Source organism: Chionomys nivalis, chromosome 2, assembly GCF_950005125.1.
Source record: "Chionomys nivalis chromosome 2, mChiNiv1.1, whole genome shotgun sequence".
In the NCBI taxonomy this organism is placed as follows: Eukaryota; Metazoa; Chordata; class Mammalia; order Rodentia; family Cricetidae; genus Chionomys; species Chionomys nivalis.
In genome coordinates, this window is record NC_080087.1 from 11,471,481 (window position 1) to 11,485,194 (window position 13,714).

Sequence of the window (13,714 nt, forward strand, 5' to 3'; positions counted from 1 at the left end):
AACCTGGAATTATAATTCAGGACCCAGGCTTCCAGCCTGTGTTCTTTACGACTCACAGGTAAGGCTCCTACTTACCTGTGCTCCCTGTGCCACCGAAAATAATGTCCGTCTTCTCCACTTTACCTGCCCCTTTGTGCATCCACCCATTCCCCTCTCCTCTCTCTGCCAGACCTGTGGGAACGCTGAGCATCTGCCTAAGACACACCTGTCACCACGTCTCCAGGGATGGCTTTGTTCCAGTCCACAATGACAAATGAGTGGCAGCCTTCCATGGCAACCACAGTGATGTTGCGGGGGGCATGCTGAGGAGGCAGCTCATTCTTCGTCAGGTCGTTTGGAATGAGTTCATCCAGGCTCTCCACTTGGAAGTGATCCAGAGCATCTGTCAGGGAGCATGGGGCCGACGGGTCCTTGCTGAGGTACGTCACGTAAGGAGCTGGAAAAGACAGAGGTGTCCAGTTGGAGTTGGTTTGGTGGTGGTGGGGTTGATGGGGGAGAGCAGAATCATAGCGTGTGTTCCTTGGAATCAGATCCACAGCTTAGCCTCTCCCTGCCAAGACTCCAGAGACGCCTGATGCTAATTCAAGAGCACCTCCTGGGGCTGTGGAGACAGTTCTGTGAGTAAAGCACATGCTACTCCAGAGTAAGGGCCTCGTTTCAACCCTTAGCACCCATGTGACAGTGAAGCAGGTGTGGCCACCATCCATAATCCAATACTTGGGAGGCTGAGACAAGGGACCCCTGTGGTAAACTGGTGCTATAGGCTATGATAATTGGCAAGCTTTGGGCTCAACAAACAATACTGCCTTAATACATATCGGGAAGAGGGACAAGAGAGACACCCGACTCCAATCTCTGCCCTCTACACACGTGTGCCCACGCCCGTACAAAAAGCACACATACACACATATACATTAGCAGAATCAAAGAGCAATCCCTGCCTCTCATTAATGGATCTATGTACATATAGCTCGAAATCTGATTGTTACAAAAAGTCTCATTGCCCCATCAACACCGATGACTACAACCTCAAAGTGATTTAGAAAGGTCCTCTGACTACAATTCGATGTAATATAAGCTTCCGGCATTCTTCCATTCCTATGCCTTCAAATTTGGAAAATTGTGAGTCAGTTAGCTAGCATCCCTCATCGTATTTCGTTTCCTCAGCCATCTTAAGACCAGAGAACCAGATGGCAGCTTCAAGCTTTTCCCTTTGGTGGCCTCCTGCAGAGCTCAGGGAACCTCACAACCCTCTCGGACGTTTGGGTGCAATGCCAAGGTCCGAGCGGCCCTCTGCAGCGCTATTGCTTAGGTTCTCATTCTCAAATTTATGGAATGTTGAAGCCCTTCCTGCCCACATGATTTCAGGGGCTACAGGAGACTGGGAATATGCCAGTCATAGCTTGGTACCCCATCACAGCTGAGCCTCCTGATATGAGAATGTGCTCATGAGCCAGGGCCAAACAGGCTCTCTGCTACCAGCCCACAGATCTTTGACTATATTCTAAGAAAAGTTAAGAATGCCAAGGAATTGACATTAAGGCTTTATATACCCAAGACCCCCAAGTAATCTCAATGGAAATGACTAGAGATTTCTGAAGGCGTCTTGGTTTTTAGAAGCAATCTGCGGAAGGGCTAATGACACCACTAAATGCCTCTTTTCCTCTTAGCTGTGCTCCAGCAGAGGAAAGTGAGAGGTTAGTGGACTCTCCAGGCAAACACTGGCTTTAGCCCCAGGAATGCTGCCTCAGCCTAATGGCTTTGCTCTTTCCCTCGCATGGTGAGACAGACGCCCAGTCACTGCCTCTCGGCTGGCAAGACTTCTTCTCTGCTCATGGCAGGACATTTGTTTTGGAAACCGAAAAATGTGGTGTTAATCTAAGATGCTGCTTGTCTCCACTCCGTAATGTATTAATCCAACTGTCTCATTAACGCAGTTCATCGAGGGCATGGGAAAAGATGACTTGGGAAGGGACTAGAGCATAGTTCCGCTGCGTAGAATCTTCCATTGAAATTGTTAATTGCTGAGAAAGAAGTGGAGAGAAAAGAATTTCTAGATCCCAATTCTATGAGGCTGATGAAGTTGGAGATGGTAAGTGCCGACAGGGAGTTTTGGCTCTGCAATATTGTCACCGCTAGTGACAGCATTCACCAAGCTGGGTTGTTCAGAATTTAGGAAACCGTGCCACTTAAAGTCCAACAATCAAACATCTTCAGAAGACTGGCCACAGGGCGGGTAAGATGGATCCGTGGGTATGAATGCTTGCTTTACAAGCACGAGGATCTGAGTTTGGATACCCAGTGCCCACATTAAAAACCGGGCATAGCTGTGCATGCTGTAATCCAGGTATTGGGTGCTGGAGACAGACAGATCCTGCAGTCTCCCTGGCCAGCCAGCCTAACTGAAATACTGAGCTTCAGATTCAACGAGATTCTGCCTTTGCCTCAAGGGATCAAAGTAGAGTGTGATGGAGGAAGACATTGGGCATCCTCTGGCCTCTGTGTGCCCATGTGCAGGCACGTGAGCTGGCATACTCTAGATATACATTTGCTGAAGTCCTCTGTTGAGCACTGACAGGTCTCTGGTTAGTGCAGACTTTTGCAAAATAATGTGTATCTAAGTAAAATGAGCTCACTAAATTACCTCAAATGGAAATTTTACCCCAGGGAAGAATTTTTTTTTTTTTTAAATATACCACCTTAGCCAGGCCAAGGCTTAGTTACGCTGCCTTCAAAGGCAAAAGTTAAAACCAACGTCTCTGATTAAGAAAGTGACATTCACCAACAAATCGTTTCTTTCCAGCCAGATCGAATTCTTCCTCTGGGAAGGAGCTGACAGTGCCTTGCTCTGGGATGACCTTCGGTGTGGCAGCAGTGGTCGAGGGTATGATGGTGGTCTGTGGCCTTGTGGTCTCAAATCCATAATCTGAAAAGATATAAAGTCTTTGTAATAGGGTGCCACCAAAAGTGACACTGGTTACAATCTAAGGATATTTAAGATTCAACTGTAAACACACAAATACACACACACAAACACACCCAATCACACCATTCCAGACTATCCCCTATACCATACACTAATACATACATACTTACTTTTACATATATATACATGCATATATATGTATCACACACCACACCACATGTACTGCTATACTATACACACACACATAGACAGCACATATACCACACACACATACACAGACATACACACACCACATGCAAATGTACAGATGTTACATATAGGCATACACACAACTATATAATATTACACTCACCACACATAAAGACACCCACACACACAACTATATAATATTACACTCACCACACACAAAGACACCCCCACACACAACACACACAGATACACTTACACACATATACACACATATCCTCCTCCTGCACACACAGACACACGCATACACCCTGAACAACTGCTATATGCAGCTGCATATAAAGAGAGAGAGAGAGAGAGAGAGAGAGGGAGGGAGAGAGAGAACAAAAGAACACATATACCCACAAAAATGAAGTTTGGGAAACAGAAAATAGGAGACCTTCAGAAATTCCCAGACTGTGCTCATGCCCAAGTCTAGTCCTTACCTGAATTTCTTCTCCTTTTAAGGACAAGAAAGATCACACCAGGATGAGAGAGATGTCTCACTGTCTCACTTACTGCCTAAGCAGGACCTAAATTCAGTTCCCAGCACCCTTGGCAGGTGGCTCACAACCTTTAGCACCTCCAGTTCCAGGGGACCCGACATCCTTTGGCCTCCATATGCACCTGCACTCATGTGGTGCTTATATACTCACACAACACACATATGCGCACATACATAATTACTGAATAAGTACAATATAAATAAATTTAAAAATCACATCAGAAAATAGGCTGAAATGATAATTAAAAAATCCGTTGATGCTGGAGAGATGAACGGCTCTTGCAGAAAACTCAGGTTTGGTTCCCAGCACCTGTATCAGGCAGCTCACAACTGCCTGTAACTCCAGCTCCAAGGGATCCAGCACCCTCTCCTGGCCTCCAGAGGCACTGCACTCATGTGGTGTATACACACACACACACACACACACACTCACTCAGATATAACACATACACATAAACTTTAAAAAATGAAAAAATATTTTAAAAAAATCTACATACAGAATTTTTCAGGGAGGAGACTGGGATTAATGCTCTAAAAAGAACCAATCTTTTAATATTTAAAAACGAAAATAAAACTGATCCCCTCCAACTGCTCAAAGATAGTAAGAAAAACAGACAGTGTTTCCCAAAGTACTGAGAAATCTTTCTGGGCTTCCTAACACCTGATGTTTTCCTTTCAGATCAATCCTTATTTGGAAACTGCAGTGGATTAAGTCCCCGCATCTAACTTAATGATGAATGAACAAAACATCAAAGTCTAAACTTCATTGTGAATGAACAAAGCATCAGAGGCAACGTTATTCACGGGATTGTGGCTAAGACACCTGACACCAGCGGATGTGAGGAAGCATATCCTGAGTTTGGATGGCAAAGGGCCACACCTGGTGGGCAAGTTTCCAAGGTAAACTTCTCAATAGCCGAGACAAGACAACCCCAGGGCCCTAAGAGTAACGACCAGAAGAGCAGGTGCAGTTTCTTAAGGGGCTGCGGTAGGTGGGTCAGGGACATTTTGCAATATTGAACTGAACCATTGGAAAAGTTTCTGTGAAAAGAAATCAACACATTGTGGCTACATCTATGTTACTTAGTTAGGAAAGAAAAGAGTGAGGAGGAAAAGAGGCTCCATGCTGATTTAAACCACGTGGTTTTGCCAATAAAGATACCGATGAAGGGGAAGTCTGGGCAGTGGCAGCACCAGGACTGCTTCATGGCAAGGGGCTAGGAAGGGACTTGTTTAGAAGTCATACCAGCTCCTCAAGTTTGCTGTTTTTCTCCAGCTTAAATATGAATTTGAGAGCAACTCAGAAGAGGGGGTAGTTACCACCACTGTCCCAGAGGAAAACGCAATCAGGATCAAACACTTTTAACTAAAATAGGATCTTGCGGTCGGGAAATGAAGGTGAGTTTTGGGGTCCGCTCCATACCGTCATCATACACAACGTAGTCCTCATCTGTGGGTGATGCTGTGTCAGTCTCCAGGCCTGAGAAGTCATCTAGGGAGGAAGAGGAAAGAGGACAGATCATCATGGGCCCTTCCCATCGTGGCTCTTCCCAGCACTGTCTCAGAATCCTGGCCCTGAGGAGGACGACTCATTCATCCTGAGGGGCTCTCAGAAACAAGTTGCGGCCAGTACCAGCATCTCCTCATTTCAGCAGAAGGAAGAATGTCGGAACCCCAGACTGGAAGCCAGGCTTCCTCTCTTTTAGATCAGAGAAAGGCAATCCAATACCCTTTGCTCAGGAGCAAACACCCAGCTCTTCATCCCTAGACCCTTCTGCCCACCCGTCTGAATTGCTCTAGACCTGGAGGGAAGCCTGCCATGCTCCTGGCACAAGCCTGGTACAAATGCTCAGAGATGGCCTGGAGAGGGAGGCTTTGCCCTGTGACAAAAATCTCTGCCCCGGTGAGCTCAAGTTATCTGCCTTTATTCTCCCCCTCCTTCTATCTCGCCATTAGAATATTCTAGAATGAGGTGATTTCCCGCCTCTACTTGCCTCTCCCTTGACAGACTGCACTGCCTGAGTTTCCTGTGTCAGCCAGGGCCACGCCCTGCTGTAAGGCTCTCCCGTTTTGGTTGGAACGTGATGATTGTTGCAACTGTAGTAAATAGGTTCTAAGAAGTTAAGTAACTTGCTTCTCTAGTCCCTGCCCTCCTTGCCTTGGGGGACCCTAATAATTGCTAGGAGAGGCATTTGTCAATCATCTGACATTGACTGACTGCTCAAGGTTTCCCCCTAGCAATGGCTGACTGTGAGCCGGAAGGGGAAATGCTTCAGCCTCCTTCCCTGTCCTCCCTTTGTACCCTAAAACTTCCCCCACTTGTAAGCTCAGGGTTTTACAGAGACCCCCGTCTGTAGCCCCACTTCCCAGTGCAAGACTCGTGTTGTCTTACATCATCATTCTTTCTCATCTGTATTTCCTGCCTGCTGACGTTTTACTACCCAACTAGGGAAATTGATACTCATTGGATTCCTTAACTTGCATATGAACTTTGAATATGTTATGTCAATGACTAAATTTCTCATTAAGATATTACTAACCTCTAGACACCTTAGGATGACAGAATTTTACTTCAATGTGATTTATAAAATTGTAGATGAAGTTTAATGTCTTCCATATAAAATTAACTTTAAAACTGTAAATTTAATTATGCAAACTAGTATTAGAATTCCAGTCGTGAAGTAATGACTGGGCTGGCAAACAAACTTGGCTCAAGACAGGTGAATGATTTGAGGGAAAAAAAAGGCTTTGGGGGGGGCATTATTTGGGAAGCTCAGTCTGAAGCTGCTTAGATTTTGTGCACCCCCACCTGGGTCTACAGAGCAATCACTATGGTGGGAAAGTCTTGAATCCAAAGAACGTTCTATCAACCAAGAGAACCCCTCCCCCCCTTATGATCTGAAGCCAGCAGCTGTGGCATGAAACTCTCTGAACACAACACCCCCTTGAACGCAGTGGTGGGATGACAGGAGGAAGGAGCAGTGCCTACCAGATGCCTTATGGACTCTGGGTGCCCTCAGTGTGTGCCGTGAGAGTTACGCCCACTTCTTAGGCTCCACGCTGGGGCTCTGAGAGGGTTCATAGTGACCTGAAGCCACACAAGTGCCAAGCACAGGACTTGAGCTTCAGGCTTCTTGGCTCAGAGTCCATGTACTTTACACTCCAAACTACCTCTCCTTTTCAGATGCTGAACTAGCCAATCCAGCTGTCTGCAAACACGCGTTGTTTGACTCAGCATTTCACAGGGAAATGGAAGTATAAGCTCCCTTCCCCAGGAAACCATATGCATCAAATTGGCATTTTTTAGCCATTAGACCTAACTTAAACAGCAGTGCTTCAGTCTATAACACAGGGAGCAAGACAGTGCCAAAGGGAGCTTCTATGGTGGAGGACAGGGGCACTCTGCTGCCGCCTGCCCAGCATCTTCTGGACACAGCAGCAGGACACTCACAGCTACCCTCAGCTGCTCAAGGCAGGCTTCAGCACCCTTGAACATCACCTTAGGGTGGCAACCTCTGCTTACAGTGAATGTTAATAAGGCCAGTTCCAGATCATCCACCCTTCAGGGGGGAAGGTCATCCTGTGAAAAAATTCCAAAATTCCAAACATGGTTGTATACACACACACACACATACACACACACACACATACACACACATATACACACACACACATTATCTATGGGCTAGGTCAACATCAACATGCCTGTATCCAAGACAGAATTACTTCTGACTCAATTTGCATTTGTTTTCAAGTTCATGGTGACTGAAGTTTGGGTTTATCTTGCCGCTGCTGGTTCCTGACCACCATCTTTTTCCTTTAGCTTTTAGGAGCACAGTGTGATTTTACTCTCTGATCATTTCCATTCCATTTTCATTATGTCTCCAGTTTTTTTAAAAAAACATAAGCAAAAATGTGCATTTTTTACTATCCCAGGACAAACATGAAGAGGGAGAAGCAGAACTCTCTTTGTGGATTCCTGTATCCATGGCAATGCCCAGAGCTGCTGAGATGGCAGGACCCTTGCAGAAGGTCATGGGTGCTAAATTAGATTCTTGTGATGACCAACACAGGCCTCTGGCATAAGTGAACATCCCACCAAGTAACTGAATACATTTATAGAACCAAATAAAATCAATTTATTTCTGAGTTACCACCATCTTCTCTCCAAGTAAATGTATCTTCTCTGTGTGATGACTGTATACACACATATTGCCAGAACTGATGGCCACACGACTCTGCCGTACGACACCATCTGGAACTCTGTAAAACTGGGTGTCCTATAACCCAACCCAGAACCCCTGTCAAAAGTTTGATCTTCATATAAAAGTGGCTTCCAGTCATGGACATGTTGTGTGCCCGAGTCTTTTCAGTACCTCATGAAAAAAAATGAATGCACTCTGTCTCCAGGGAATTAGGGCCTCAGCTCCAGAGACATTAAAATGGCTTTTTAAAAAGTTTGTTCTCCATAGAAGTTTAGCGAGAGGAAGTAGACACCAGCATGGGAGCTCGGGCGCATTCCCACGTGGAACTGTGGCTCCAATGGAACTGCGTTCTGATTATTCTCCTTTCCGTCGGGAGGGTGAGCATGGCGGCTGGAGCTGTTTTCTAAAATGACGAATGTGTCTCTCCAACATGTAGCAAGGTCACGTTACACATTCTTGAATGTTCAGTTGGCTCAGGGCATCTCCAGATATGTTCCATTTCACCAATCTGCTGCAGAAAGAGCCTGGAAAACAAAGATCACCGACTTTTACTTCTCAGCTAGAAAACCCAGAATTACCTCTTAAAATCTTAAGATATTTAGATGCCTAAGGATGATAGTGTGGTACCCTGGGAAACTAGAGATATGGCAGATTCTATTATCTCAGCTCTGGAGTTCATTACCGAGTAGAGAAGTCAATTCCAGCTCAAATAAACCAAAAAGTTATTCTCTCTCTCTCTCTCTCTCTCTCTCTCTCTCTCTCCCTCTCCCTCTCCCCCCCCCCCTCTCTCTCTCTCTCTGTATGTGTGTTCATGGATGTGTGTGCATGGATATATAGATGTGTGTGCATGTGTTCACATGTGTTATGTGTGGTGTGATGAGTGTATGTGCATGAATGTGTATGTGTGTGCAAGGGTGTGTGTATGTGTAAAAAGAGAGGAGTAGATGCAATAGTATTCAGGAAACAAGCTTGCACTGTGCATCTCTGGCTACGGGGAAGTAGAGCATTCATAACATAGAGGAAGTATCAGTAAGTAACAGAGTTGCTGGCATCACTGAATGGCCCGAGGCTATTCCTAGAACATTTCTTGAGAGCAGTTTTCAAAGGAAAAGAGGAGGCCTGATTTCACCAAGGGAGCCAAGACTTGGATGTTTGAAAAGATGCTTTAAAAGTTGGAGAGCTGAAACCAAACCCCAGAACTTTACAAACAGAGTGGAATGTCCAGTGGTCAGCTGAAGCGAGGTGGGAGAGGGGTTTGGAAAAGCCCCTCAGTGGTATTCTTCACCGCCAGCAGTGCAGATTCCAAGTCATAACCATGGAGCAATAAACACTCAGGTTCCTAGGCTGGGGAGTGCACCAGCAGCCAGGATGGTGTCCGGCTGATGGTAGCTTGTGTACCGAGAGCCACTGTGTACCCAGAGTGAGCGTGTGTTCAGGATGGAACTCTACTTAGCACTGGAAAGGAGACGATGTGAAGGTAGCATGAAGGTGAAAGCAAAGTAAGGACACGGGTGAGACCCACGTGTTTCTGTGGGTTCTGTACGGGAGTCAAGAAACAGCCTCCTTCCTCCGATGCTGGGCCTGACTGGGACCTGCTTTGCTCTGTGTCATTGCAGTGACCACAGAGCATTCCTGACAGAGGCCATTACAAGGTGCTCAGTCAACAAGAAGGTGTATGTGTGTGACACAGTGGTGAGCTGGCTCTTCTAGAGCCATCTGACTCTGCTATTTTCAAATCTCCAGCCATCTTTGGAGCTCAGTTCCTATCCAAGAGGCAAGCAAGCACTGTGTCTGGCTCGTGATCATATTTGAAAATGACATGTATAATCAGAAGCAAGTACACAGTAAGCCATTGGCGCCCACTGCTAGCAACTGAGAAAGTAATGATGTGTGCATGCTAGGTCAGTGGACCAGCATAGTGACAGACAACAAGAGCAGCTCCAAGACATGAAACGGTGGTAAAAGACAAAAGACTAAATCTAACAATAAGGGGGCGGTCTCTGAGGGGTGATGAACATGTCTGTGGTCTTGATGACCAGATGTGTGCACAAGTCTTTGCTCCAAACTCTTCAGACTCACATGCGTGTCTTTTTATATGTCACCCACATCTCAGTGAGAGGGTTTTAAATTAAAATATTAAACAACTATGGTTAGAATCAAAGCAAGGAAGAAAGCAGGCAAGTTTTAGCATCCGCTGGTATAGAAAGCAGATCTCACTGAAGGATTTTAAAAATAACACATAGTCAGCTAAAAACAGCAGGGGATGTACCACTCTCAACAAGTTTAGTTTTTTTTTCTACAAAACTTTGTAAAATTTATACTTGATTTCAAAATGCTGCCTAGGGGTCCATTAGTCTTTGGGTTGGACCAAGGAGTTAGGAGAAGGGTTACAAGCAACATGTGCATTGTTCATTGCGATTGGCGAAGAAAAGCGTTGGCACAGATGCTAAGAAAATCTACTGGATTTCACGTCAAATTAAAGTCTGGGATAGAGCAATGTAAATGAAATCACATGCAGGCAAAATAAAATGCCAAACGGCAGTAATGGAAATCAAATGCTAGGCAGTCATTCTTTTGTTTACAGCCAGTTACTAAGCACTTATGTCACATGTCCACTTTCAGAGATAAACATATTAATGTATGCAGAAGGAGGAAGTCACTTTAACACTAAGAAGTTAAAGGTAAATGCAGGGGCCAGCGAGACAGCTCAACAGGTAAAGGCTCGAGCTCCGTCTCTGGAACTCACGCGGTAGAAGGAGAGAGCTGACTCTCACCTCCACACACAGACTCCGCACACGTAAACCCAGTACTCCTCCCATAAACAATGCTAAAAAAGAGGAAATTCAGATATGTACTCACCGAGTGAACAGCGTAAGAGTTCTCTCCCCAGTGGCTCTCTCCCTTGGTTTGCGTTTCTTTGCTCTCGACTGTGGACTTTGAAGATGTGTCCAGTTTTCCCGTTAATTTTGCAGCTCTCCATACGAACAATGCCTTGGGAGTGGATCCTCATTCTGAGCACGGTGTTCATGCTCAGATTCCTCAGGGCCCATCACAGGCAGCAACGCTCTGAGTATCCCTGGCTTGCAAAACACATCCTAGAGGAAGGGTCTTTGCTGCATCAGACTAAAAAAAAGTTCAGGCTTTACAGGCTACGTGTGTCTTTCCGACCTGAGGGAAAAGCGTGTGTTTGTCCCCTCTGTGTCGGATGCCTGAGAAGAGGCTAATGCATGCCGTGACCTGGATCTTCACAGATGCGGTTTTTCAGTGGGAAGATAGACAGATGTCAGGAGTGACCAGATAGCCCCAACCAACCACGGCAAAGCGGAAGCAGTGTGGTCTTCCGACGGAAACCCCATCCTCTCAGGAGAAGGCTCATCACTTGAAACTGGCGTTCTCCAAAAGGAAGGCTGATCACCCAGAGTTTCACTGCCCGGTGCAGGCAGTGTTGACTTCCTGGAGCTCACAGGGAGACTGTTATCTAATGGGCCTCACAGTCAGAACCCGTCAGACCTGATAACTCACATGATCACAGAACCAAGCTACCAATCTCTCTCTCTCTCTCTCTCTCTCTCTCTCTCTCTCTCTCTCTCTCTCTCTCTCACACACACACACACACACACACACACACACACACCAACTTACAGAAGCACACACCTAGGGAAACATAGCCCAAGCCAATAACACTAAGTTTCAGCTGTCAGATAAACAAAAGACACCCTGAGGTTTTAGATGAACAACAAACGCACACATGTATACACCGTGTATGTGACACAGTGTATCTCACACTGTACTTCTTAGTTCCTGAATCTGACTGTAAAAGTGTTGACAAACAAAGGCCCTGGGGTTCCAAACGCCTCTGCCAGGCTGCCAGTCTGCTCTGCCCAGTACTCACCCCTTTCTGGCAGGCTCTGAGACCCGCCTCTGTCAAGTAAGCTTTCTACATTAGAACAAAGCTGGTTACCTTCCTCAGGGTAGCACTCTGGGATTCCATTTGTGCCCATGATAAGGTTACCGGCTTCGTCCTGTTGTTCCACGGTCCCAGGGGGACAGGTAGGAGAAAGGGTGGTAGGTTCCAGAGTGGTGGTGGTGGTGGTGGTGGTTGTCCTCCGGGTAGCTCGGATTGTAGTTGTGGGACGCCTGGTGGTGGTCGTGCGGTGCGTGGTAGTGGTGGCGATCCGGCGGGTGGTGGTCCGGCGGGTGGTGGTGGTTTGGGGTTGAAGGGTTGTGGTGGTAGGCACAGTGGTGGTCATCGTGGTTGGTGGCATGGTGGTGGTGGGAGGATGAGTGGTTGTTCTGATGACCTCCAAACCCACCAGGGGCTTCCCTCCGAGACTCAGGATGGGTTTATCCTGGGCACTGGCCAGAGGTTTGCCATGTCTCCCCTGCCCAAAGAGGGGGAGGCCATCGGGACTCACCATAGGAGTTCCTCCCAGATCTGAAATGAAGCCAAGCAAGAGATAAGCAACAAGGTGAAACAATGCAGGGGACAGAAAGCACAACGAGAAAGCATCTTCTCAAAGCGTATGCATGCCTACACTTTAATCATCAAAAGACAGAGGAGCAATGGCGTGTGTCTGAGGTGGTGGTATCTGTCGCTTTGCAGAGAGATGGACTTAGGAGACTGCCCATCATTCCCGCTATAGAACTACTACATAAACTCTTGAGTCGGTGTGTTCCACATCCAGAGAAAACTGTCTGTTAAGGGAAGTGGTCCTTTGCTCGCTCTTTCTACCCCTAGGGAAAAAAACATGTTAGGTTGGGCCAGGGACTGCAAACATTTCCACAGAAGTCCAGAGAGTAAGTCTTTTGAGCTTTCCAGGCCAGGGGGAGCTATTCAACTCAGCCCTTGTAGAGCCAAACACTCAGCAGACAAAGCCTAAACAATGCGTAAGTGATGAGCCAGATGATGCATAAGTAAGTGTCCCTGTATTCCAAGCTTTCGTGTGTGGTCACCGAAATGTGAATTTTATATCATTTTATCATATGCCACAGACATTCTTCTTTTGGGGCAAGGGGAAAGAGTTATTTTAAAATGTAAGAACTACTCTCACGGTCTTCCCAATCAGGCAGTACAGCCTGTGGTCTATCCTTTTCTGACCCGAGAACAAATTAGAGAACACTTCCGGGGGGGGTCTGAAGAAACAGGGAGACTAAAACCATGAGAAAAAAGCTGGCTCCGGCCCCATTTGGGGACTATCTTCCCACACGGCTAAGAGCAATGAGACCACGGAAACCATTAGAAACAAGGGGTGCGGGGAAGACCAAAGCTACCCCACAGCTCACTCACCCACGATGGTGCGACCATCTCCCCCGAGTCTAACCCGGAGAGGGTTGCCTTGTGAGTCTTGGAGGTATCTCCCTTCAGCATTGAAGACCAAGCCACGATCCAGGTCTACAACCTAAACCAAGACAACACAGATGGAGGGGTGCTGGGGATCCCCAAATGTTCACATCTCCAGCTGTGGGCACAGACATGTGAGCATCCACAGAAGAAAGGAAGTGAGAGGGAAGCCCCCTTGTCGCTATCATTTGCAGTGTCTGCAAAGTCAGATGCAATCTTGTATCGTATTGTTTGCCTTGTATCGCTGCTTACCTATATGAAACAGAACCTGCTCTGCTTCCCAAATATGCAAAAGACATTTTAGTATTTTTCAGCCATTTAGTACAACATAAACAGGAACCAATCTCAGAATCCATCAACTGACAGATGAACTTTAGTAAATAATGGCCCAGCAGCAGCCAATAGAGGGATATGAGACCTTGTATATAGTGGCCTAGCTTTATGCATATCCAGGTAATGGGACTGATAATTTTGTAAAAAACAATGTGCTTTATATATAAGCCTGAAAATGT

At 46.4% G+C, this 13,714-nt stretch overlaps 1 protein-coding gene across 2 annotated transcripts in view; it reads right to left on the reverse strand.

Moving 5' to 3' along the window:
• The window catches only part of Fndc1 (fibronectin type III domain containing 1), an 87,177-nt gene that overhangs the window by 15,201 nt on the left and 58,262 nt on the right, over positions 1–13,714 (reverse strand). For both annotated transcript variants that reach the window (XM_057762641.1, XM_057762640.1), the window contains 5 exons: positions 13,149–13,260; positions 11,823–12,296; positions 5,080–5,148; positions 2,783–2,926; positions 206–436 (listed from right to left, as the gene is read on the reverse strand). In XM_057762641.1, the coding sequence (XP_057618624.1) occupies positions 206–436; positions 2,783–2,926; positions 5,080–5,148; positions 11,823–12,296; positions 13,149–13,260 (1,030 nt within the window). The remainder of the gene's footprint in view (positions 1–205; positions 437–2,782; positions 2,927–5,079; positions 5,149–11,822; positions 12,297–13,148; positions 13,261–13,714) is intronic.